Source organism: Leptonychotes weddellii, chromosome 12 (assembly GCF_054177405.1).
Source record: "Leptonychotes weddellii isolate Sample4059 chromosome 12, ASM5417740v2, whole genome shotgun sequence".
In the NCBI taxonomy this organism is placed as follows: Eukaryota; Metazoa; Chordata; class Mammalia; order Carnivora; family Phocidae; genus Leptonychotes; species Leptonychotes weddellii.
Genome location: NC_138380.1, coordinates 20,195,740 through 20,220,740, shown reverse-complemented (window position 1 = coordinate 20,220,740; position 25,001 = coordinate 20,195,740). Strand labels below are relative to the sequence as shown.

The window sequence follows — 25,001 nt, the reverse complement described above, 5'->3', positions numbered from 1 at the left end:
GACTAACGAGAACGTGCAAATGCTCAAGGGCCAAGGGTGTGTATGTGAATCCTTCATTTTGTGTACAACGTGGAGTGCGGACAACACTCTGGGGTGGACCACTGAGCTGGTGGTACCTTCCATTTCTAGCAACTCTGGGGACCAAGGGCAGGATCTTGAATCTTGCTTCCTCCATTTGTCTGCCTCTGGTAGCCACTGCATGGTAGCTTTGACTCCCGAGAGGAAACCTATGTGAAATAACAAAACTATCTCAAATTTAGATCTTGTCCTTTTTCTCCAGAACTTAAATCATGTAACTGTAACGTTCCTTATCCTCATAGCAGCCCTATAAGACAGAGTAGCTGTCCGTTTTATAAATGTAAATATAGTCAACTCTCAGTTGCCACATACAGATTCTGTCATGCAAATTAGTCATGACACATTTTAAATCCTTAGACAGTTTCTCCCAACAATCCAGCGTAAGCCTGGACCATCTTCTCCACCCCCAACCCAGCTGCTGGGTACTTAAGGAATACAAATTAGTTTTCATATTAGCTCAAGGAAGACATTATTAGGAAAGTAAGTCTGCTACAAGAAAAGCACATCATAAATTCCATTTTAGAGGGGAGGTATCGGAGAAATGGCTGACCCTCCCTTCGGCTCAACTAAGAGCTGACTGTGAGATCGCCTTTTATAAACATGCACACCATTAGCACTCGGTGTGCTGGCATGGTTACCGAAGGATTTGTAAAACCCTCCGTGGGAGGGTGTTGGGATGGCTTTGTACGCCGGGCACCAGGGCGTACAGGGGAGGCGGTGTTCTGTTGCTGCTCCTCCGCACCACATTCCGGGGGCCCGTCTTGCTTGTGCTTTTTGAAAGTTCTGTGTTGGGCCACCTGGGGGGCTCAGTCGGTTAAGCGTCTGCCTTCGGCTCAGGTTGTGATCCCAGAGTCCCGGGATCGAGCCCTATGTCGGGCTCCCTGCTCGGCGAGGAGCCTGCTTCTCCCTCTGACTGCCGCTCCCCCCGCTTGTGCTCTCTCTCTCTGAGACAAGTAAATAAAATCTTAGAAAGAGAGGGAGGGAGGGAGGAAGGAAGAAAGAAAAGAGAGAGAGAGAGAGAAAGAAAGAGAGAAAGAAAAAAAAGAAAGAAAGAAAAGAAAGTTCTGTGTTGTCAGACTCTGTCTGGCTGACCGAGCACAATGGAGGCTTGTCTCTGGCGAAAGCAGGTAGCGGCCACAGGGTAGGGTACCAGAAGCGCTGCATCCCACATGGATGTCAGAGCCCTCTGCTCTCCGGCCCGTCCTCCAGCCACCTGAATGGTCTTAGCCGTTGATGATTTTGTGCAGAGATAACAACATGGAGATTCCTCTAGTGTTATCATTCCTTCTGCCTTTCTGGCAGAAGCTGAAATTCTTTTGTAAAGAACTTGTCCCCATTATCAATTTGGTTATGCTATATACAGTCCAGATAGGAAAGGCAGGATAAACAGTTGAACAAAATGAAGTTTATTGAGATAGATTTCTTTCTGTGACTATCAAACCCCATAACTATTTATTTCTACTTTACAATCTGCTGTCTTCAGGTGTCTTACTGCCAAAAGCCAATTTAATTCTGCTCTTTATGTGCTCTTAGAATTTTTTTAGTGTTTGCTTTCTAAATAGTACTCTACAGATTGTGCTAAATGTGAAGGGTTGAAAAACAGTAGAACATCTTTGGAAGCTTTTGTGCCTCAATCTATGCCTGTTGGGTTAGAAGAAGCGAGGGCTGGATGGTGGGTACATTTGCGGCGTGGGGCAGCAGGGACAGGGTTCCTTGTGCTAGTCTCTCTCCTTTTGTGCCTATTTGAAATTTTCCCTAATTAAAAAAAAAACTGAAAATAATGACAGAAAAATAAATAAATCTCCATTCCTAACTCTGGGTAACTCCTGATTGGCTCTTGCATTCATTTCTACGTCTGACTTCTGCAAATTCTTAGCATGGTGACTTTCCCCTAAGGTTTCTATCATCTTGGCTCTGCTATTTATTTTTTTCTAATTTTTTAAATTAAATTTAATTTAAATTCAGTTAATTAACATATAGTGTATTATTAGTTTCAGAGGTAGAATTCAGGGATTTGTCAGTTGTATATAACACCCAGTGCTCATTATATCACGTTCCCTCCTTAATGCCCATCACCCAGTTACCCATCTCCCCACCCCCTTCTTCTTTCTATTTAAAAATATCAACACTTTTGGGACACCTGGCTGGCTCAGTCAGTGGAGCATGTGACTCTTGATCTTGGGGTTATAAGTTCGATCCCCATGTTGAGTGTAGAGATTACTTAAAAATAAAATCCTAAAAAAAAAAAAATCAACACTTTACATATTGCTCATACCCTGTCTACTGGTGCACAGACTTGGGGGACCTTGAGTGTCCCCCTTCTTCCCAGGGATTTCTTCTGGATTTTACTAGGCATCTCCTGCCCTTCTCTATACAGTCAGATCAGATGTCCTCCTGAGCAAACTTTAGGTGAACACTTTTCTCTCCTGCCATTTTCAGTTTAAAGCCCTATTGGGCAGATCAGCAGGCCTTGGAGTCAGCTTGTTCAACCCTACATTGGGAGCTCAGCCTGCAGGATAGTACACCACAGTGGTTCTGAAGCACAAAACCCTGACTTCATTAATGTTCTTGGACATTCCAATAGTTTCAAAAGGAAACTGAAATTTTACCTCCAAAATATGTTTTGAAGTACACTTACTAATAAAGTAAAAATGAATTTATTTTTAACATTTGGCTTATGGGATGAGGGCAAGAGGAATTTCCTGGTGGTCTGAAAAATCAGGCAAAGGACAGAATCTCTGCTATGGAAGTTATCACAGAAAGTGGTTTTTCCGAAAGGGGTGACATTGTCTAGCAAGAGGGGAGAAAACCTCGTATGCCAAGAAGTGCCTGTTATGCCAAGGCACCTGTAAGGCTGCTCTGGGCTTTCTGAGAATACTCGGCACGCCAGGTGTAATACATATTTTAATCCATAAATCCCTCAAATGCACCCAAAAGCCATGGAGTTAGAAAACACGGAAAAGAAAGATTAAATGTCCCAGAAGCAGCTAATGTAACAGAAACAGAACGACTGGAAGAGAAATACTTTTTCTCTGTTTCCTCCTTGTGTTAGTATCAGTAAGGTTCCCTGAATCTCCTTTCATTTGATATTGACATTCTTTTCATGATCTTCCCCTTTCTGCCCTGCGACTGTCCTCTTTCCATCTGGTCCCTGTTTGTCATTCTCGGCCTCTTTATCTGCCACCCGCCTACTTGACTAGCTTCTTACCCTGATTTCCTTTCATGTTCTTCCATCTCTATACCAGTACATACCTAATGCCTATTTTTCTTCATATAATAGTGGCTTGCCTTAGACATCAGTCACTGGTGTAAATTCTTTTTCAAGCCTGCAAATAAGACTTTAAAGGACTTACCTCCTGCCTCTCACCCCTTGAAACACCTGAAGATAACGCTTGATGGCTCTTTAAAAACTGCAGAACTTACTATAATTCGTAGCTTTATTTCTTACTTATTTATTCCTATCCTTTCCAGGTACAGTTTTCTGGTTCCCCCATTTAAGCCAGCATTTTCCTGATACCTGTGGCTAGCTTTCACATCCATAAACTGCAGAAGGCTTTATACTGTAAATTTTTCCTTTGGGTTTTAAGAATTCTTCCTCTTCGGGTGCCTGGGTGGTGCAGTCGGTTGGGCATCAGACTCTTGGTCGTGGTCTCAGGGTCATGGGATCAAGCCCCATGTCAGGCTCCACGCTTAGCCCAGAGTCTGCTTGGGACTCCCTCTCCCCTCCTCTGCCCTCCCCCCAACACACACTCTCCTTCTCTAAAATAAATAAATAAATATATGTTTAAAAAAAATTCTTTCTCTCCCACCAGATGTTGTGTTTATTTGATAAGTTTCTTTGTTTAGCTAGTTTTCTCTCACAGCCATCAATATTTTTCTCCAAACTAAAGATATTTCCATGACCAACTTGGAAGGCCTTTGGGCTGAAAGATTCAGTTACAGCAAACAACAATTCCCAAAGGTTTCCCAGATTGTGAGGGCAAATGAAAGGCCCATTCTTCCTGAGGCTGTCTGTCCTGCTCTATCTTGTCGCGGGGTGGGGTGGGGGCAGGGCAGTCTGGTTCCGGGTGACCATGGCCGGGCGCGTAACTGTGCTCTGCTGTGCTGAAGCGCATGTTGTTACTATCTGGAGGGGTTGAGAAATTTACCAGAGTGATGACGTCATATCCTCCTGCCCCTGACCATATATTTAACGTTCTCACCATTGGTTAGTGGTTCTGCCTGGATTCATTTACCAGCGCGCTGAGTCGGCAGCTAGTCCGTAGACGTCCGGGCGCCCGCCACACTGCCAGTTCGGCCCGTCGCTGCGTTTCAGAAAGGACCTGCCCCCCAGTCCATCTGCCCTGATTTCGTGGCTTTTATCTCTAATCTTTACATCTCTGAAGGCCTTTGGCGAATGGTGTGCTTCCTGGCAGGAACACATCACTGCTGAAAGGAGATCTGTGCTGTCTCTGCTTTCATTTCTGTTTGCCGAGAGCTTTGGTCGAATGCCTGTGACCCCACCAGACTTCATCAAGCCTCTCATTCAGAGTCATCTTTGAAACATAGCTGACATTTATGGTACACGGCACCAGACTTCGCCTACATCAGCGCATCTAGCCCTCGACGGCCCCATGAGATGAGTAACTGCCCTTTTTACATTTAAGGAAAGCGAAGTTCACAAGCCATTCGGCGGCATAGCCAGGAGTCACGTGTAGTCTGACTGGCAAGCCTTTCATGGAAATAAAACAGCCTGTTTTACCCTCACACACAGTGCACCTGAGCCACCCTACAGCGTTTGGCTACACTGCCTTGAGAGTCTTGTGAAAATCCCACTGCACCCGGGAACAGAGTGAAAAGTCCCAAGGCCTTCAGTCTGTGGAGGCCAAGGCTAATAGGAATGTGACCAAGTTTCTGAAAATCATGAGGAACACGATCTATAGCCATATTTAATTATTAAGCATCTACTATGTTCAGGCTACTGCCAAAATCTAAGCAAGCAGATTATACAGAGAACAACAATAACTACTTGGAAACAGGTTAGCACAGAGCTGATGCCAAATAGTGGAGGGAGGAAAATCACAGGAGGGAAAGAACCTCCTGGTGGGCTGTTCTATCTGGGGTGACTCCAGGAAAGATGTGGAAATTGTTGGAAGAATGGGACTTGCATTGACAGGGGATAGTGCTAGGCGGAGGGATCTGCCTGAGCAATATATGTGGTGGTGAGGGGACAGGTATGGTTGTAATGAAGAGAAAATGTAGAGCATTTGTGGGAAAGGCTGATGTAATCCTTCAAACCAATAGCTATTTGGACTTATTTTTCCCATAGTAGACAGCCATCAAAAGTTGGGGGTTTTTTGTTTTGTTTTGTGGGTTTTTTGGTGGGATGGGATGGCCATTGCCAAACGATATTTCAGGAAGATTTAGCTAACTGTGATATGTAGACATATTCATCAAATCACAGAATACTAAAAGAGTTAGTCTTGAGGAAAGTAAATGAATTCCCCTAAGTAAATAAATCATATATGTGCACATACACACGTACACATGTGTGTGTGTGGTCCATTATACAGTAGGTAAGTGATGAAACTCATTACCTCAGGAGAGGTCAGGAATAGAGTAGATCAGCTCATGAATGATAAATTCACAGAGTGTGCAAGGCTGTGACCCTAACCTTCCAAGTCACTCTCATTGGCGCCCATGGTCTACCACAAAGCCTCCCCTGGTGCCACCATCAGAGACAGACCACTGTAAGCCTCATGGCCTCCTCTTCTGCAGACAACAAGGCCAAGCCCCTTAACATGAGCAAATGGTCACTTGTATTAGAAGACGAGACCGGGCTTATGAGGTGATGGCATTATCTGCCACCCATGTAATGTGATATGAGAGGCTCGAAGACAGATGTCTGTCCAAAAGTATATTCCCCTGTCACTTAATCTTAAATCCCACTACTAGAGGTAGATTATTTTGAGTCTTGAAAGGAACTGGGCTGAGCAGAACAGTTAAGCGTTCCCCCATTACTGCACCTAGGAAATTTTAAAGTATAAATCGCCTCTTAAGTTGTCTCTTTGGTAGTTATCCTCGCATTTGTGAGAAATTGCAGTACATTTGGCACAACAGCAAAAGATTGGAAAGCCAAGGTGTGAGTCATCAGAGTACTGGTTAATCAAAATCAAGCACCTCTAGATCCTTCCGTAGTTCATAAGCACGATGATGGGGGCGCTCACACTGTTGTGCGCCGTGTGCCTCGCTCAGACCTTGTTACAACGGCAACACATGACCCGTCTGATGTGAAAAAAACATGAAGCACCTTCATGCAAGTGGAATACTCTGCAGCCACTAAAAAAAATAAAGCCACTCTGTTCATACTTGTAAGTAAAGATCCCGAAAAAGCGAGGTGCATTGTTCAAATGGGGAAGATACACAGACACACATACACACGTTTCCAAGTGCACAATCTCAGTAGACTACAGACCAGCCAAGAAACTAGCCACAGTAGTTACCTCTGGGAGGGAGACTGACTTTTTTCAACCCTATACTGTGCTCTCTCTGTGTTACCTGTTTTTCAAAATGAAGTATCTGTTAAAATCGAGATTCTCCTGAAAGGGGGGAAATGTAAGAGGCAGACGATCACCTTGTGCGAAATGATGGCCCTGGTGAGATGAACAGGTCCCTCGAAAACAGACCCTGTGCAGGGGTCTCCTGAGTAGAAGCCTGGCCGCCTTGGAGGTCAGTCTCCCTGCGTGTCCTCCCTGAGAAGGTCATCTGACTTGAAAGGAAACCTTTGAAGCGTGTGAGCTGCATCAGAACCAACCTAGCCCAGGCATCTGAATTTTCAGAGGCTGTCCTGATACCCATCGTGTCATGTGGAGATTTTCGAAGATCCCTCCGGCTATAGTGGAGCAAGGGCTGAAGCCGGGCGATTACAAAGGAAGATAAAACATAGTCCTGGTGGGACGCCTGCGTGGTTCAGTCAGTTGAGCATCCGACTCTTGACTTCACCTCAGGTCATGATCTCGGGGTCGTGGGGTCAAGCCCCACATCAGGCTCTATGCTGGGGCTCCCTGTGGGCATGGAGCCTGCTTAAGGTTCTCTCTCTCCCTCTCCCTCTGCGCCTCCCTCCCGCACACATGCTGTCTCTCTCCCTCTAATAAAAAAAAAATTTTTTTTTTTTTTTAAATGTAGTCCTGGCAAGAGATGATAGGATTTTGTCCAGGGAGGCAGCAAAGAGAAGTGGCGGAACTCCAGGTTTATATGTGAAGGGCAGGTTGACAGGATTTGCTGATGTACCGCGTATGAAGTCAAAGATGACTGTGAAGTTTTCAGCCAAGGCAACTGCAGGGATGTGATGGCCACTTGCTGCCCCGGGGGAAGACTGGGAGGAGTGTGTTTGACCATGTGGGCTTGAGTGCGTGATACCCACCCGGCAGGGTAGAAATGAGCAGGGTCAGGTCTCGTTGTCTTTTACAGGGCCAGCAGTTCTTCCAGGGATTTTAGTCTCACTGCTGTCAGACAGGGAAATCCTTGTGCCTGGGACCTGTGGCTCCGGAGGCACCTTTGGCCTCTTCCCAGTTTGGCCAATTCTGTAAACCTTGCCTGGAAGCCTGAGGGGAGAGGCAGCGATGAGCCCAAAGAGAGACTTTCCAGGTCCCTGCCGGCGTGTCTTCCATGGTCAGGCGGGTGGGTGTATGGAAAGACTCCCACATCGAGAGCCTGGACCCCTGGCTTTGCCACAACTCAGTCATCTTGGGGCAGAGACCACTCAGTCTCTCTTGCTCCATGTTTACTTTTTTTTTAATAACTTTTTTATCTGTTTACTTTTGAGTTTAAAAAGAAAAAGAAAGGGATTTACTAAACTGAATGAATGTTAAGGTTTCTTATGGCTTTGAAATACTGGGGTCCTAGAGACTAGGGTACTAAATCTTCAGGACTTTATAACATGTGCCTTTAGGGTAAGTCCATGTTTCTGCCAAAGGAACTTGCCTATCATTTGTGACAGGGAGGACCACCTGCCCTGCCTGCTCTCTAGGGTCTTAGCAAAAACCAGATGAGACACAGTGGATGTAAGAGGGCTTTGAAAAGTGCTATACAAATGCTAAGAGACATACTGCTAGGATTGTACAGGGTCTCTCGGAAAAACAAAAAAGAGAACTTCCAACCTTAAAGTAGAATGTGAAGGGCTTCCTGTTGCTTAATCAATCGAAATGACCCAGAATACAAACTGAGATAAACATACGCCTTCTAGATTAGGGCTAATCAGGGCCGGGCTGAGCAGATGCAGGGACAATCCCAGCCTGATTACTGTACCTCAGCGTTTAATCATCTCTCCTCCAAGGGCAGCCACCGACTTAGTGCGCTGGCTTGCAGGCCTCTGGCCCCTCCCCCTGCCCCTCCGTAGACGGGAAGGCCTCTGGGTCAGAGCCGCTGAGACGATTTAATCTAATCCCATGCCAAAATGGCTGTTTGTGAGAGAGAGAGATATTCCAAAATTCTAAAATCCCTACAGTAGGATGGTAATGCGCAGATTTAAGGTGGAGGTAGACTGAAAATAATGGCCTTGGAATTTCAAGGCATTTGGGGCTAGGAAATGACCCCGTGCATGGAATTTTGCCCTCCGTAAAGCTTTTCAGAGATGCAGTTGCTGTCACCATTCACTCTCAAGACAGCTTTGTGTAGGAGTCACTTCATCATGCAGTTGTAGAGGCCAAATTTATTCCTTCCCTGATCGTGAGGTGAAATACAGAAGATGAAATCTTTATTTTTTTTTTTTAAAGATTTTATTTATTTATTTGACAGAGAGAGACAGAGTACAAGTAGGGGGAGTGGCAGGCAGAGAGAGAAGCAGGCTCTCTGCTGAGCAAGGAGTCCGATGCGGGACTGGATTCCAGGACCCTGGGATCATGACCTGAGCCAAAGGCAGACACAACCAACTGAGCTACCCAGGCATCCCTGAAATCTTTTTTTTTTTTTTTAAGATTTTATTTGAGAGAGAGAGTAAGAAAGAGCACGAGCAGGGAGAGGGGCGCGGAGGGAGAGGGAGAAGCAGGCTCCCTGCTGAGCAGGGAGCCCGCTGCAGGACTTGATCCCAGGACCCTGGGATCATGCCCTGAGCCGAAGGCAGACGCCTAACCGACTGAGCCACCCAGGCACACCCAGAAGATGAAATCTTTTAGAAGTGGTTTTCTTTGGATGAGTCCTGAATGTAGTCCTTTTTACTTGAACGTTCTCTGGACTGGGAGTTCCCGCTCTGAAACTGCCTCATAACCCTCAGACTGGGCCACTTTAATCACCCCGTCTCTGGAAGGGACACCTGTGCAACCTCAGAAGGCAGGTTCCCTCCATGAGTGCAGAAATCATTACTGAGCCCCCACCAATTGCTGAGGACTCAAAGAAGGAGACTCCATCCCTCAAGGAATTGACAGTCCTCCCAAAGACAAGACATGCAAACAGTGATGGTGAACACGGTCACTGCCTCCATGGAGGCCAGTACAGAGGGCTCGGGACCTCCGAAGAGGGGCTAAGGCCAAGGAGGAGGGACTGCCACTAACTGTGACTGTGGAGGGAGGAACAGGAGCCCATTCGAGGAGCAAGTCCCGGCACATCATCCCAGGCAGAAGTGAAGGTTGTGCGCATGTCATGGGGACTCAATCAGGTCATTCACCTGATTGGAGTGTAAAGCGGGTGGCGATTCGTGGTCACTAGGCTGAACTGAACGATAGGGGCTGACATAAGGGTTTAAATCCTGCAAGGGGATTTGGACCTGACACCCCACGGGCCACTGAAGAATTGTAAAAGAAGGCAACAGGATCAGTTTGTGTTCGGAAGAATGTTCTGGTTATAGCAATGGCAGCCAATAGGTATCTCTGCATTTGCCCTTTTCTCCATTTTATCCTGGAACAAATCTTCCATGATACTAAAACTTGTAACAACAGTGTTGGGTGTGGCATAGGAAACGAAAACATATCATAAGCCAGAGATGTAACTATGACAATTCTTTAAGTCTCTACCCACCCCTACCCCCGTGACACCCCGATCCCAGGCTGGTGGTTCACAGTGAGGAAGTCTCCCTGCTCACAGTGGTCCCTGTATTTATCAAGGGCGCAGCTTGTTCCCCCAGTTTGGAGCTTTTGGAACTGCATCAGGCTCAGAAGCGAGAATAAAGAAACAAGACTGGTCTTTGCTTCTAGGTTAGTTGCTGTTTGCCAGCATTTGGCTTCTTTGCAGGAGGACACAGCTATTCTGGCTTTGCCAGGGACATTCTTCGTTGCTTCATGAGTTTTGCCTCACCTCTGTGACCAGAAGAGAGGACAGAAGCGATGATGATCATGAATACACTGGGGGGGGAAGGGTTGTACGGTCTTCACACATACTCAGGCCATGCCTGGAGTCTAGCGGCCAGGGGGTAGGGCCCAGCTGCACATTGCTGAGGCCACTAATAGACTCCCTTGGCCTGTTGCCCTTCTGGCACATCTTGTACCTCACACCGTGGGAAACCACATGAACCAGAGCCACGCCTGGCCCTGAAGCCGCCCTCTGTCAAACAGGAAGGCCTGTCCACACACATTTACTGGCCACGCCAGATGATGCATTCCAGTGCCCGTGCCCACTGGGCCACTGTCAGTATTGACTGGGGCTGGGATGGGGCCAGCTTCCAAGGGGAGGGACAATGGAACCTGTTTGTTTGTGTTTGTTTTTGTTTTAATTTCATTTCCATTATATTTGGGGTGGTTTTTTTTTTTTTAAAGATTTTATTTATTTGACAGAGAGAGACACAGTGAGAGAGGGAACACAAGCAGGGGGAGTGGGAGAGGGAGAAGCAGGCTTCCCGCCAAGCAGGGAGCCCGATGCGGGGCTCGATCCCAGGACCCCGGGATCATGACCTGAGCCGAAGGCAGACGCTTAACGACTGAGCCACCCAGGCGCCCCTATTTGGGTTTTTTTTAAACTTCATTTCCATTATATATTTTTTTGAATTTCATTTTCATTATATATTTTTTTGAACCAGTTTTTAAAGGGGAAGGAGTAGGGAGTGTGGGACTCCCAGTAGTGAACAATGTGAGCAAAGGCCCAGAGGAAGGAGTGTGACCACTGTGTTGGGAAGTGAGAGGAGCCAGGCTGGTGCCCCAAGCGCACAGTGCCTGTGGTGAAGGACGGAGGGGAGACTGCAGAGCTAGACCAGGATAGAGCACGAGATGTCTTGAATACCATGTCAAACATGACCATTTTTTAATAGGCTTTGGAAACCTTTTTTTTTTTTAAGATCTTATTTATTTGAGAGAGAGAGATAGCAAGAGAGAACACGAGCAGTGGGGAGAGGGAGAGGGAGAGGGAGAAGCAGGCTCCCTGCTGAGCTTGATGCCAGGAGCCCGGGATCATGACCTGAGCAGAAGGCAGATGCTTAACCGACTGAGCCACCCAGGTGCCCCTTTGGGAACCTTTTTAACATGGAATTTGAACAGTTTGAGATGGAGGAGTGACGTGGTCTAGAAAGATCTCTCAGGTGGCCGGGAGAGGTGAACTGAAAGAGGATTGGTTAGAGACATTTAAGAGCCGTATGCAAAGTCTAGATGAGGGAAACTGAACCCCACAGCATTCTGAGGTCAGTGCTGGGCCCTCCGCCTGCTCTCCTTTCAGCTTTGTGTGTGAGTGTGGGCTGGTCTCTCCTTCTTCCAGGCCCAGCACAGCAAGTGTGAGCAGGGGGTGGGTCGGGCCCTCCATTCCTATTAACACACAGCAGGGTGAGCCTGGATTTCCAAAAATGACTGTCACGAAACAAAACATCAAGCCTGTTTCATGTTGTATCATCAAATAGGGATCCCCAAACTGGCAAGACTTTCCTCTAGAAAACAGATCTAATTTAACATTGTAAAATAACATGGTTTTTGTTTTTTGGGGTTTCTTTTTGCATTAGAAAATATTCTGATAAAACATTCTCTTTTTAAAATTAGTTTTTATTTTCAGCAAAGTGATAATATGGCTTTAAATGTCAAAGAGGACTAAAAGGCCTTTTTTTTATACCTTAGAGGCAACACTTCATGCCCGCTCTTTCTGGTGTGTATCTTTCCTGCTCTAAAAGTCTTAAATCATTATTTCTTGAGTTGAGACATTATTACAATTTCTTGATAACCCACTTTGTATGTTTATATTATTATAACTACATAAAAACTGGTCACTGCTAAGACAAGTATATTATCACAGTTACTACTTGCTTTTTCCCTTCTGTGTTTTAGGTAGTAATCACCGGTTCTACCCCACTTCTGGAAAACCCCTCTCAGTACTCATGCCCAGGTCGTCGTGCCGGTCTCCCCTCTCTGTGCTCTCAGACCTGCTGCAGAACGCTGGTCCGGGGCCCCTCAGCCTGCCCGCAGCTCTCCACAGTGGGTTCTCTGTCTCCTAGATCCCACAGCCACCTCTAGCGTAGTTCTCTCTCGTTGCTTTGGAGCACATCCTTCAGAGCTTCCTGGGAAAGCATGCATGGGTGGCCAGCTTTTCCACCCCTTACAGGTCTGAAGATGCCTTTCTTCTGCCTTCACAGTCAATTGATAGCGGTATCATTTCTTGGGCCGGAAACAGTTCTAGCTGGAAAGCACTTTCTCTCAGACACTCGAAAGCATCTGCTCCTTGATCTCCTAGCTTCTAGGCTTGCTTTCGAGAAGTCCCACAATATTCCAACTCCCAGTTCTTTATATAGGACTTTTTTTTTTCTTTCTGAATCTTTCAGGATCTTTGCTTTATCCCTGGTGTTCTGAAATTTTGCAAAGATGCATGTTAGTGTCTTGATCTTTTGTCATCTTGTCTGCTGGGCATCTAATGGGCCTTTTCAATGTGAATTCGTTTTTCAGCTCTAGAAATTTATTTACAGTGTGTCTGATAATTTCCTTTTTTTTTTTTTTTACTGTTTCTGGAATTCTCTTTTATCAGAGGTTGGACCCCTATGGTCTCATATTTTCTCTCCTTTCCATCTTTTAATCTTTTCTACTGAGAAATTTCCTTGACTTTATCTTCTGCTTTCTTTGGAATGTATTTCATCTATTAGATTCTTTATTTTAAAGTTTTCCTCATATTCCTTTTTAAGAAAAGCATCCCATTTTTATGATACAAATCTCTTCTCTGAGGATATTAGTGTTCTGGGGCCTTTGTTTTCTCCTCCCCCCACTTCCCCCGCCCCGACCTTGTCTGCAACCTTGTGTTCCTGAAGAGTTAAGAGCCGGTTGTCAGGCGGTGCAGGGCACAGCTAGGTGATCTGTAGGCTAGCACAGCAGGCCAGGACTTCAGGGTCTTCCCCCCACTTCCCCACCCAACAGATACCACTGTGGTCTTTCCCGGCCTTTCCAGGTCAGCTTCTCAGTACAGTGGAGGAACTTCAGATGTCCTGTCAACAAAGGTCAAGGTGTTTGGGTGTTGGGATTTGTGAGAGCTACTGGTCTCATAAAGTTGAATACACGCTTTTAACCAATCCCTGTTTTCAGCCTCGTCTTTTTCTGCGGTAGTGAGGCCTACATGTCCTGCTCCCTCCATGGACACAGGGCTTGCTACTTCCACTGCTCTGACAAGTCAGAACCACTTGACATTTGCTTCTCATCTTCCAAAAACATGTTGACATCCCTCATTGATATCCTTCCTCCCACTTCATTCTAATTTTAGTTTCAAGAGGAAGAGGAGCTTGATAATGTGCATTTATTCTGCCTCATTTAACTGGAAATCCTTTTTTTTCTTTAATATGTCATATAAAACTATCAACTTTTTTTTCTTAGGAAGGACTGCCCTTTTCTGCGATTATGTGTTTCTTCCTTTCTTTGTGTTAAACCATCTTTTCTACTGTGCAGTAATAGTGATATTAGGAGACGGTTGGGTCTTTTTAAGTTGATCCCAAAATGTATTTTTAAATTTTACTGGTCCGTGGACCTAAAATCAAGAAAACAATGCCCTAGGTTTTTTGTTTTTGTTTTGTTTTGTTTTTTGAGAGTGGTGGGGAGGGCAGAGGGAGAGGAAGAGAGAGAATCCTAAGCAGGCTGAACACCTCATGCCGGACTCGGGGCTCAATCTCACAACCTTTATTGAGATCACGACCTGAGCCAAAATCAAGAGTCGGACGCTTAACTGACCAAGCCACCCGGGAGTCCCCCCCTCTTTTTTTAATAAGCAAACACTGAAGGAAGGGTCAGTGGCCAAGAAAACAGGACAGGATTGAGGGAGACATTTTTTCAAGCTGAGGGAAACAGCATAGGCAGGCAGACAATTGAAGAAGTCGGTAGCAGAACATCAAAGAAAATTAATGGCAGCCTTTCCCAGTGAGAAGGAGGCAGTCAGGAGGGCTGGGCTGGGGAGGAGGGTTCACACCTCACCAGCCTTGCTTCCTAAAATTAGAAGCAGGCAGGCTCATCTCCTGGCAAGTTGGGGAGGCCCTGCCCTGGGGCCCATTTCCACAGGTTCTTCGAACTTTCTTTCCTGAGAGTCCGTTTTATAGAATGACAGTGGGTAAGAGGAGGGATGTATTTGTGCCTGGACAGTCGGTGGGCAATTACATGAGGCTGACAGTGGTGCCCTGAAGGGCTGGGGCTGGTAGCTCTGTCCAGCCAGCATCTGGGAGGCTGAGCCCGATCCCCACCAACAGTCTCCCCTTTGTCTCCCCAGGATTGGTCCAGATCCCCGTGAGCATGTACCAGACTGTGGTAACCAGCCTTGCCCAGGGCAACGGGCCGGTGCAGGTGGCCATGGCCCCTGTGACCACCCGGATATCGGACAGCACAGTCACCATGGACGGCCAGGCTGTGGAGGTGGTGACGTTGGAACAGTGACATGCAGCCGTACGATGGCATCATTTTCTAGTCTACTTCAAAATTTTTTACACGTTTGCAGAGGTGCAATCAAATGGAATTAAGTCTCTCGACTTTGGAAGAAAAGTTTTGTTAACCTTTTTTTTAAAAAGGAAGAAAGGCAGTGGGTTTTGGAATTGCATTTTTTAAAGCACCACTCTTGATTTTCTGGGATTGGTGGAATAAGATACTGTGTTGTCAATTTCACTGTCCCGAAAAAGCCAAATTGTGGCAGGACTTCTTTCTGCAGAAACATGTGTGTATACTTATGTGTGTGTATGTGTGAGTGTGAATATATGTATATGTGTACATATGGATATACACATTTACATATATATAAAGTATATATATATGTATGTATGTATATATATATATATATATATATATGAAACCCGCATGGAATTATCTGTATGAAATTAAGGTGAGCTGTGGAAAAAAATAATTCACCCAGTTTAGTGGGTGTAGGGTACGTGGCCAGACACAGTCACCCAATTTTTGTTCATACCAGGGTCATGCGTTGAGCTACTGACAAACTCAGGCGGAGGTGACCATGCCCTTCACCAAAGCTGCCTCCCAGTGGCCACCCAGAACTCTCCCTGCTGGACTCACCTGAGGAAGGAGGTTCCAGAACAGGGTGGGGTCCAGAAGTTGTGTTTGCAAGGTCCAAGGGCCTCATAGTCTGGCAGCTGAGATGCTCCTCGGGCTGGCCCAGGTGCTGACCTTGCCATAGGCAGGTGAATGTCCTTAAAGCTCCAGGCAGGGACAAGAGGGATTTCTTCAGCCACCCATCTCCTCCCCTTCCCAGGAAGCCTTCTTGATCTCATGACTATTAAAACGTTGCTTTGGTTTTAAGGTCAGTTCTGAATTGGTCATGTACATGAACTGAAGGTAACAGAAGTATTAAGGGTTTGAGGAGCGTGTGCGCGTTAAGTGTGCTTGTGGGCGTGTGCTTGGAGGGGAGAGAGTGGGACGGGGAGGGGAGGGGTTGGAAGGGGAAAGGAAGGAGGGAGAGAAAAATCTTCAAAGACCAGGGCACACCAATGGGAGCAATATTTTCCTTTCCAGTAACTTTCTGTAGCTTAACAGAGGAGACTGGAAGTGACAGGAGCACCCGGCTCGAGGAAGGTTGCTCTTCATGCTGAGGGGCCTTGGAAGAGAAAGGGACCTGGGTGTTTCCAGCAGCCCTGGGGCAGGCCCTGTCTCAGAAGGTCCGCTGCAGTTTTCCCAGGTGCAGCCCGGTGGGACAGGCCCCACAGCCTCCTCCTCACAGGTGTTGACCGGTCTGGGTGTTCTCGGTAACTGTTAAATTCTGTGATTTCTCAGCTGCAAGCCCTGAGTCTCCAGTGGCTAAATTCACCTGACTTCTCGACAGGCCAAATCTCTGCTCCTTGAGTACAGGGACAACTCTTCCTCCCTCCTCCCGGGCCCCCATGTGTGATAGTGTATTTAATGTGTTTTTTTTAATGCGACATTAAAAGATCCTTCACATCTTGCTCAGCCTTTGAGAAAAGTTTCAGATTCTTGTATTTGCTTGTTTTATATAAAACTATCTAATGTTCTTTGTATGTTTTTTTCTGTACGTAATAGGGGGAGGGAAGGGAAATTTACATATAAACAGTCCTAGTTCTACAACTTGTTATTTTTTTAATTATTATTTTTTATCGTCATTGTGAAGCTGTTCAGGGGCTTTAAAGTCCGTGTTCCTTTGTGGTGAAATAACCTCCTAATAGTTTGAGAAAGAAGAAGAAGAAGAAGAAAAGCAAAACCCAAGTAGCAGAGCATGGATTCTGTGTTGTTTTCCATTCTGTCTATTACTGCCTCATTCAATAAATAGTTTAAAATGTGGCAACAGGAAGTGGGACTGTTCATCTCTATAGGAGCACTTGGCCCCTTGGAACTCCTTTGGGGTGGCTTCTTCTGCTTTGTGAAAGGTGCTCGTACTCAACCTCGGTGGTCTTTGAATGGTGCTCCGTGACGTTGCAGAGCCCTGGAAGGAGCGAGGGCAAGGGCAGGGCCTCGGGAGCAGCGCCATTGAATTCATTTTATAAACGGCTGTCCTGAGGGTGCAGGGCCAGGTGGCGGGCTGGGATCTAACTTGAAAAGTTCTAAAGATGGTTTGAAAACTCTACTCTGGAGTTCTTTCTTTAGGGGTTAATTGCATTCCACATTAAAACTCAGGCTGGGCGATGGCGCCTGTCCATCGGGGTTCCCTGCACGGGAGTGTTGTTCACTATCACAGTGGATTATCCTTCTTGCAGAGGCCTCAAGCCATTAATTTTTCCTTAAGTCCTCACTCTGGCTCATTGCTTTCATGCGGCAACTGCCATCTTTCCAGCTGTACCTCCTGCCACACCCCCAGCTGTAGGCCCTTCGTCACCCCCCCCAGTGGTTCGGCACCTCCGTGTTTGTGCCTCCTCTGTGCCTCAGCCTCGAACGATGCCCTCCACCCCTTTGTTATTGGATGCCTGGGTCGGTTTCCTGGTGATAGTGATTAAAATCATTGAATAGAGAAGACCAGAGGTGTTTTCCTCGATGACTGACAGTGGCTCATAAAGCTAGCACCCCCTCTCCCCCTTCTTGAACAGATGGCACACTGTTGCCTATTTTCACCAGAGGGTGGACCAAAAAAGAGGATTGATCGCAGCCAAACCAACCGAACATCACTGCCATTGGCCACCCAGGAACAGCTGGGTTATCTAGAGTACCTCCTTCTGGGGCCAGCCTCTCTCTGGAGGTACCTCACTCTACAGTATATTCTGTTTGCCTGGCAAGACCCAGCTGCTGCCTTTTCAACAAGCATGTGTTGAAAACTTTCTTTGGTGGGGCTCACGGAGACCTTTGCTTCCATTACTGCCTGAGTCACCACCGGCAGCTGCTGCAGGGGCCTGGTAGGTAAAATTGCTCAGTAAAGGGGAAGCGGCTCAGGTGGGCGAGGGGGGGAGGCGTGGGGGCGGGTAGAGTGGAGAGAATTGTCCGCAGATTGCCACCAAGTGGGAGCAATGTGGGCCCTAGAGCCCCATCTTCATAATTTTCCAGAGAAGGTGGGGAGTCCAGATTTGTGTACAGATGTCCTGATTTCAACAACAAATCAAAAAATCCTTTACATACTCTGCAGGGGAAAAAAACAAAACACTACACCTGCCGACCGGATCTGGCCCATGGGCCAGTTTTGTTTAACTTGGTGATAGCCTGCCATGTGTCCGATGAATACAGCCTGGCAGGTGCCCATGGGCAACAAGATGGGAGGAGACATTCATATGAGCAGATCGTTGCAGCCCAGGGTGATAAGGTGCCATCTGGATGGAGTGCTGTAGCAGAACGAGTTCTGTTCTCTCCTTTTACCTCCTAAGGGTCCTCTGCGTTAAGTAGTTTATCATCCAGGCTGCAAAGATCCGGTGCTCACAGAAATTGAGACTGGGCTAGGAATTCTTGGCTCTCAGTCCTACATCTGAGAAGTTACTGGCAATGCTGGTGACCACCGGAGTTGTCTGAACTCAGATGAGTGAGCTGAGGAGAGGCAGAAGGGCAGGGAAAACAAGGGGCTGCTCACCCTCTAAGCTCAGGCTGCCAGTGCACCCTGGACCTCACTCAGACCCAAGCCAGGCTCATCTGCAGCCACTTGGCACATGGAAAAGGGCCTACTCCTCCTGCACCCACCTCCCTCCCTACCTGCAGCCAGTCCTCTTTCCTCCTCCATAATGCCCCCGAAGCCTCCGCCCCGAGCGTGGCGGGGTTAGTACCCAGCCCGTGGTGGGTCCCTTTAGTGTCCAAACTGGACAAACCAAAACTGAAGCTTAATTAGTTGGAACAGAGGCTAGGTGGGGTGAGGGAGAAGAGCCCACATCTCTTTCATCCCCACCTCAGTGGGCTCTGGGTCAGGTCACGAGCCCAAGCCAGCCTGTGGCGTCAGCATGGCTCATGCTCAGATGCCAGAGGCAAGGACAACTACCCGCACGCTCCCTCCTAGCCTCTGCTGTTTGCTCCAGGTTGGCAGCTCTCGGAGAAGATCCACCGGGATGGTGGAGGCAGCACAGAGGGAGAGATATGACTTAAGGTCTCTGGAATAGCTGGACAGGGTAGGTCTTCCCACCTGCCATGCCACTCCCAGTGCTGCTGGGCCCCTGAATGAGTCCCCAGCTCACTCTGAATTTGAGGTTCTCTTTCCCAAAAACAGCTAGGCTGTTAGCAAACATTTGTTGACTACTGGTGTCTTGGGAGTGTATTTCTACAAAGGTCGGGGGGGGGGGGAGGGGAAAAGAACAGGGATAATACCCATCTGCAGAGGGGGAACCAGTCTCCCCTGAGAACCTAGGACTTACCCAGGGCGACCTTGGGAGGCAAGGACAAGCCTGTGTCTCAAGCCCACGTCTCCAGCCCTGTCCGGAGGCTTTCCTGGCTCTGGTTGAGAACTATGACTTGTCTGCAATTAAGAATATTTATGTGGTAGGGGCGCCTGGGTGGCTCAGTCGTTAAGCGTCTGCCTTCGGCTCAGGTCATGGTCCCAGGGTCCTGGGATCGAGCCCCGCGTTGGGCTCCCTGCTCCGCGGGAAGCCTGCTTCTCCCTCTCCCACCCCCCCTGCTTGTGTTCCTTCTCTCGCTGTGTCTCTCTGTCAAATAAATAAATAAAATCTTAAAAAAAAAATAATATTTATGTGGTAGCCATCATAATAGTTAAAACTTATATGGCCCTTACAGTGTGCCATGTTCTGTTACTGTTCTCGAGATTTACCTATAAATCCACTTAATCTTTACAAAGTACTGTTATCATCCCCACTTCACAGATGAGCAAGCAGGCACAAAGAGGTTCAGTTTAGAGTAGCTTATTTAATATTTGGGAGAAAAGGCTAGAAACTATCCCCCCAAATTTAAAGCCCTTGTAATTAAAATTGTTGGTACAACTTAAATTGGGTCTCAACTCAGATTTCTTCTGAATGTATCTACCTTTAAGTAACTAGTGCTGGAACTAGCAGGAACTAAAGAGCTGTTCTGCACAGGACACTGCAAAATGCTCTAACACCGTGATTTCTCATCCTCTCCACAACCCTGTACGGAGGTTAGATTCCATTTTATAGCTGTGGGAACTGACACTTGGCAACTTCACAAGGTAAATGCATAAAAGATGTATGCGATGAAGTGAGAGGGGGCCTGGATCAAACTCTGCTACGAAGAACCCTGTTCTTCGCGCCAACCGTTCAGGGGGCAGGTGTCAGAAAACAAGCTGCACATCTGGATTCTCATCTTTAAAGAAAACTCCAGGTGAGTCCTGAGCTTAGCCCACAGGCAGCCTCAGCCATCAGGGTTTCCTGACGGTGCCATGGTCGTCGTGAGGGGCCCACTCCACCAGAGGGGCCTCCCAGCAGCTGGGCCTTTTCATCACGCACGAGCACACGGGCCAAGGTGCACAGGGACTTGACTACAGCAGATGCTCAAAACGTCTCATCCGATGAGTGACCTTAGTTTCTAGTGGTTCCTTAGGAAATTCAAGGAACCCAAAACATCCATTCCCACACATTCTCATTACTCAAAAATTTTCTGCAAAAAGCCAGTGTTAACATTGTTAAATAATTTGATGTGAAAAAAATGTTGATGTTATTTCCAAGAAAAATCCGGCCCTGTGTGATCCTACCAAGGATAAAGGGTAGTGAAGATGCTGGGGCCTGAACTCATTCTTGGGCATGAGTAGTTACATTATGTTGTTGTCCTTACATCGTTAAAAGCCCCAGGGCCCAAAAGCTATGGAGAGATTGGTTGATGTTAAAACCCAAGAAGCTCCGGGCAAGGAGGCCAAGCCAAACCTTGGAAAAGTAGTTGGATTGTGAAGTCGTCAGTTGGGCCTAAGTCCCATACAGTCTTTGGGCTCCCCAGTGGCCTTGCGTGGAAGAGAATTTTAAAGCTGGAAGGGACATTAGCCACCACCCCTCATTTAGGCTATGAAGATTAAAGCCTAGAGGCAGAGAGACTCAGAACCACATGAGGGTAGCATTGCATCCAGACTTATGACTCTTGGCCAGGGTCATACCCCCACTGCACTCAGCTCCTCCTGCCCTGGCCTTACCATCTAAATTCTTAAAACAAACTTTGGCCGGGGGGGGCGGGGGGGGGTGTACCTGGCTGGCTCAGTCAGTAGAGCATGCAACTTTTGATTTTGGGGTTGTTAGTTCAAGCCCCAGGTTGGGTGCAGAGATTACTTAAAATATTTTTTTAAATTGTTAATTTATGCCTATGTATTTCCCTTACCAGAACTACTTCTTACAGAGAACAATATTTAAGCCAAATAATCTTGAGTCTGAAATTTGCCAGAATTTACCAAAATTGTTGCAGAAAACAGTCACAACGGGACTTTCTTGCCAAAAAAAAATTTTTTTTTTTAATTCACAAAAGAAAAGTTAAGGGAGACTAATCACATAATAGGATTCTTTACCCTGGCCCTCAGGGTTCTCATCTGTACAGAACAGCGGTTAATGAACAATTCAGGGGACCCTATCACCAAGGCCCAGGTGATGTCCTTTGCTTCTCCCAATGAATTAGCTGGGTCGAGTGTCATTACTGTTCCACAGATGACCTGCGCCGAGGTGAGCTGGTCCAGGCTGTGAGTCCTGGCCCCCTGTCCTGTCCTCACCGGTCCCAACACCTCTGGCAAGGCCCAGCCCGCCTGCCCAGACGGAATGAGGTGACACCAGAAAGCGCCCGGCATCAAAGCCTTTCCGGTGTGAACAGCAGAAACCCAGAGATGCCGGAGAAAAGACGGGCTGCTGATGGAGCCAAGAATCCGCGTCTTCGAAGCCCAAGGTGATGCATATTCCCGCCCCAGACGTGGAGCCGCAGTCTTGGGGAGCACAGCTGATTGGCCAACTGGTGTCACGTGTCTGCCTCCAGGCCAATCAGCAATGGCCAGCAGGATTGGGGGGCGGTCTTCCTCCCAGGTAGAGAAGGGGGCTGGGAGCGCCATCATCTCCACCCAAGCTGTGACAACCAGGGGACAAAGGAGCTGGGATCCTAATAGCCTCCCTGCTGCCTCACGTGGCCGCTACCAAAGAACTCTCCCGGGTCTGTGAAAGTCAGGAAATTAGGGGGTCACTGGGGTAACAGTGCACCCCATCTGTGCACTCCCAGCATCCCAATAACCTCAAGGTGTTTAAAAGTGGCTTTATTGAGATAATTTACGTGCCAGTCAGGTAATCCATTTCCAGGTGAGAGGCTCGATGGTCTTCGGCTGACTTACAAAGTGATGCGACCATCACATATTTAATTTTAGAACATTTTCATCATCACCCCCCAAAACGTCCTAACACTTTTCCCCAAAAAGAACGTGAAGGTTATATAAAAGATGTATGTGATGAAGTGAGAGAATGGGAATGGGAAGACAAGACCAAATAAAAGGAGGCCACACATTTGCCGACGGTGGAGTCAACATGGGTGACTTGATGAAGGCTCCCATTTAGCTCTGCTCTTGACAAAGAAGTCATGTTACTAGAAGAAAGGAATAAATCATAAGTTACTCAAAAGAAACAAAGTGCTAAATACTTTCTTAAAGTTGAAGGGAACTCCCAAGTTATTTTACACTCAGCATCTTCTACATTTTTATATCCAAAGCAGTGGCTTTGATTACTTCCTTAGGCTTTTAAAGCCTTGAGCATTACTTTCAAACACCTCAATTTTGAAGGTATTCTGGGGGAAGCTAAACTAATGTGGCATGTAAGTGTTTATTCACAGATCATCAACTATCCAAGGAAAGGGTAGGGGAGGTAAGTATGGTGAGCAGCTGTCAGTGAGTGAACCATCTGAGGAGGCCCCTTCCTGGTCCTTGTAAGACCTGCAGGGAACAGGAGAGGAACATCAAGGTCACTGGCCTTGAGGGAAGTGCTTGGCTCTTACGATTTCTGCCTTCCCTTTCCCATCTTTCCTGTCTGCCCATCACCATCCACCTCCCAATCCTGGAGGATCTGGATCAAGAGGACAGAGAGTTGGTAGCCATCCACAAGGCAGACCACACCCCCACCTGAAATACTATGGGTCCTGGAGCTTGGAAGAGGGTGGAGTTGAGCTTGAGTTTGAGACTGAAGCTTCAGGGTAGTCTGGACTTAATGATGAACCATGTTTATAAAGGTATGGAATTCACTCAAAATGTAATTAAGGAGCTGGAAGAGAGAGTCAACAGAACCTGGTCAGGGTCATGACTGCAGAAAATAAAACCACATGGTGTTCAAATCCGTCAAGGTGAGATGCCTTTGTCTTCATAGAGAGAGAAGACACTTGAAACCTGTGGGTTCACCAGCGGCAGTGAAGCGATGGATCTATTTCCCCATGAGGGCTTCCTCTGGCTGCACCTCCCCTCCCCCATAACCTCCACAAGATGTTGTCCTTGTTCTCCTGGTCCTAAAGGCTTCTGGCCCCCAGCCGCCTCCATGCTACCTTCTCAGGAGAGCTGTGGAGGCAGGAGAAGGCTGGCTCCCAGAAGCTGGGGTCCTCCAGGACAGAACAGGGAGGATGCTGGTGGGGGGTGGAGGACACACACAGGAGACCCGCCAGAGATGTCTGTTGATGGAGCTCGGCAGGGGCCTTCATTGCTGCCTCCTATTCCAGCCGGCATCTCTCCCTGAGAAACCCCAATGGAGCCAGTCAGTGCAGGGAGAGGCCTGGAAGGTTCAGGTCAGGCTTCAGCCAACACTGAAGGCAGAGTTTCGAGAACCCTGTATGGGACAGATCCGCCAACAAAACCCCACAGCCCACCAGCCCTACCACTACAGAGTTTGGCTTTCCAGTATCTGCTGTTTGAGAAAAGACACATCCATTATGAATCCAAAGTTCTTTGATTAATTTGCAACTTGCTCATCACAATAGCCTTTAAAAAGCTGTGCGCATGAGCTGAATCTTGCCTAGATCACAGCTCAGGAGTTTAGGACATGCGAGCGACCCACGCTTGGGCAAGGAACCAGCTTCAACATCAAGTGACACTCGATACAATGACAAGGCAACTGGTTCAGCCCCCATCTAAGGCTGCCACCCACCCCAGCACCCCAGCACCTTTGCAGGAACATCCCCAGAGATGGAGAGCTTACCTGTCTTAAGTCACGGCCTGACGGACCATAAGGAAGCTCTTCTGGGAGACAAACAGTCCACCTCTCTGCAAAGCCCACCGCCTCTGCGGTCACAGAGAACCATAATGTCTCCAGTCTTCCAAATGATTGAAACAGCGTTCACATTCCCACCCAAACCTTTTCACAACCAAAATCTCTGGTTCCAGCTTTCCCTGGAGATTGGTGAGCGGTTTCCAAATAGAAGGTGGACTAGATTTCCTGAATGACCCTCCCAGTGAAAACCAAAGAAGTTGTACCTTAAAATATCTTTTTTTAAGTTTATTTTTTTAAGTAATCTCTACACCCAACATGGGGCTTGAACTCACAACCCTGAGATCAAGGGTCACATGGTCTTCCAACTGAGCCAGCCAGGCCCTCCTAAAATACCCTTTTTCTCCCTAAAATATGTCTTTTACACGTATAAGTGAGCGAGCGATTATGTAATCCGCAGAAGGGCATGTTGGCACCCGAAATGTCATTGGTCTGGCCCCGCTCTCTGCTGCGGACCCTCTGAAGATGGTACCAGACCCGGACCAGGGCACAGACCCAGCCTGCCTACCTCCTGTGACCTGCTGCCATCCCTCCTTCAGGGCCATCCCAGGTGAATGTGTGGTCAAAGTCCCCAGGTCTCTCTTCTGCCTTCCTTTCAGTAGTCTGGTCTCCTCCCTTCTTACCCTTGTACAACTGAGGGGTTTCCCCTAACCTAAACATAGGGCTTTTTTTTTTTTTTTTAAGATTTTATTTATTTGCGAGAGAGAGAATGAGAGACAGAGAGCATGGGAGGGAGGAGGGTCAGAGGGAGAAGCAGACTCCCCGCCGAGCAGGGAGCCCGATGCGGGACTCGATCCCGGGACTCCAGGATAATGATCTGAGCCGAAGGCAGTCGCCCAACCAACTGAGCCACCCAGGTGCCCAGGGCTTTTTTTTTTAATTTTATTATGTTAGTCACCATACAATACATCATTGGTTTTTGATGGGGTGATCCACGATTCATTGTTTTCGTGTAACACCCTGTGCTCCATGCAGTACGTGCCCTCCTTAATACCCATCA

General features: G+C 47.4%; 1 protein-coding gene and 1 non-coding gene across 7 annotated transcripts in view; both read left to right on the top strand.

The window, feature by feature from the left end:
* NRF1 (nuclear respiratory factor 1) overlaps positions 1-16,718 on the top strand; it is a 131,359-nt gene extending 114,641 nt beyond the window's left edge. For 5 of the 6 annotated variants that reach the window (XM_031023653.2, XM_031023651.2, XM_031023648.2 and 2 more), the window contains one exon: positions 14,692-16,718. In XM_031023653.2, the coding sequence (XP_030879513.1) occupies positions 14,692-14,855 (164 nt within the window). In that variant the 3' untranslated portion in view covers positions 14,856-16,718. The remainder of the gene's footprint in view (positions 1-14,691) is intronic. The other variant, XM_081800102.1, reaches the window with a different exon arrangement.
* On the top strand, positions 6,244-6,348 carry LOC115937956 (small nucleolar RNA U13). Its single transcript, XR_004073165.1, has one exon. It is a non-coding gene; the product is annotated as a small nucleolar RNA U13 (small nucleolar RNA).
* Positions 16,719-25,001: the final 8,283 nt, after the last annotated feature.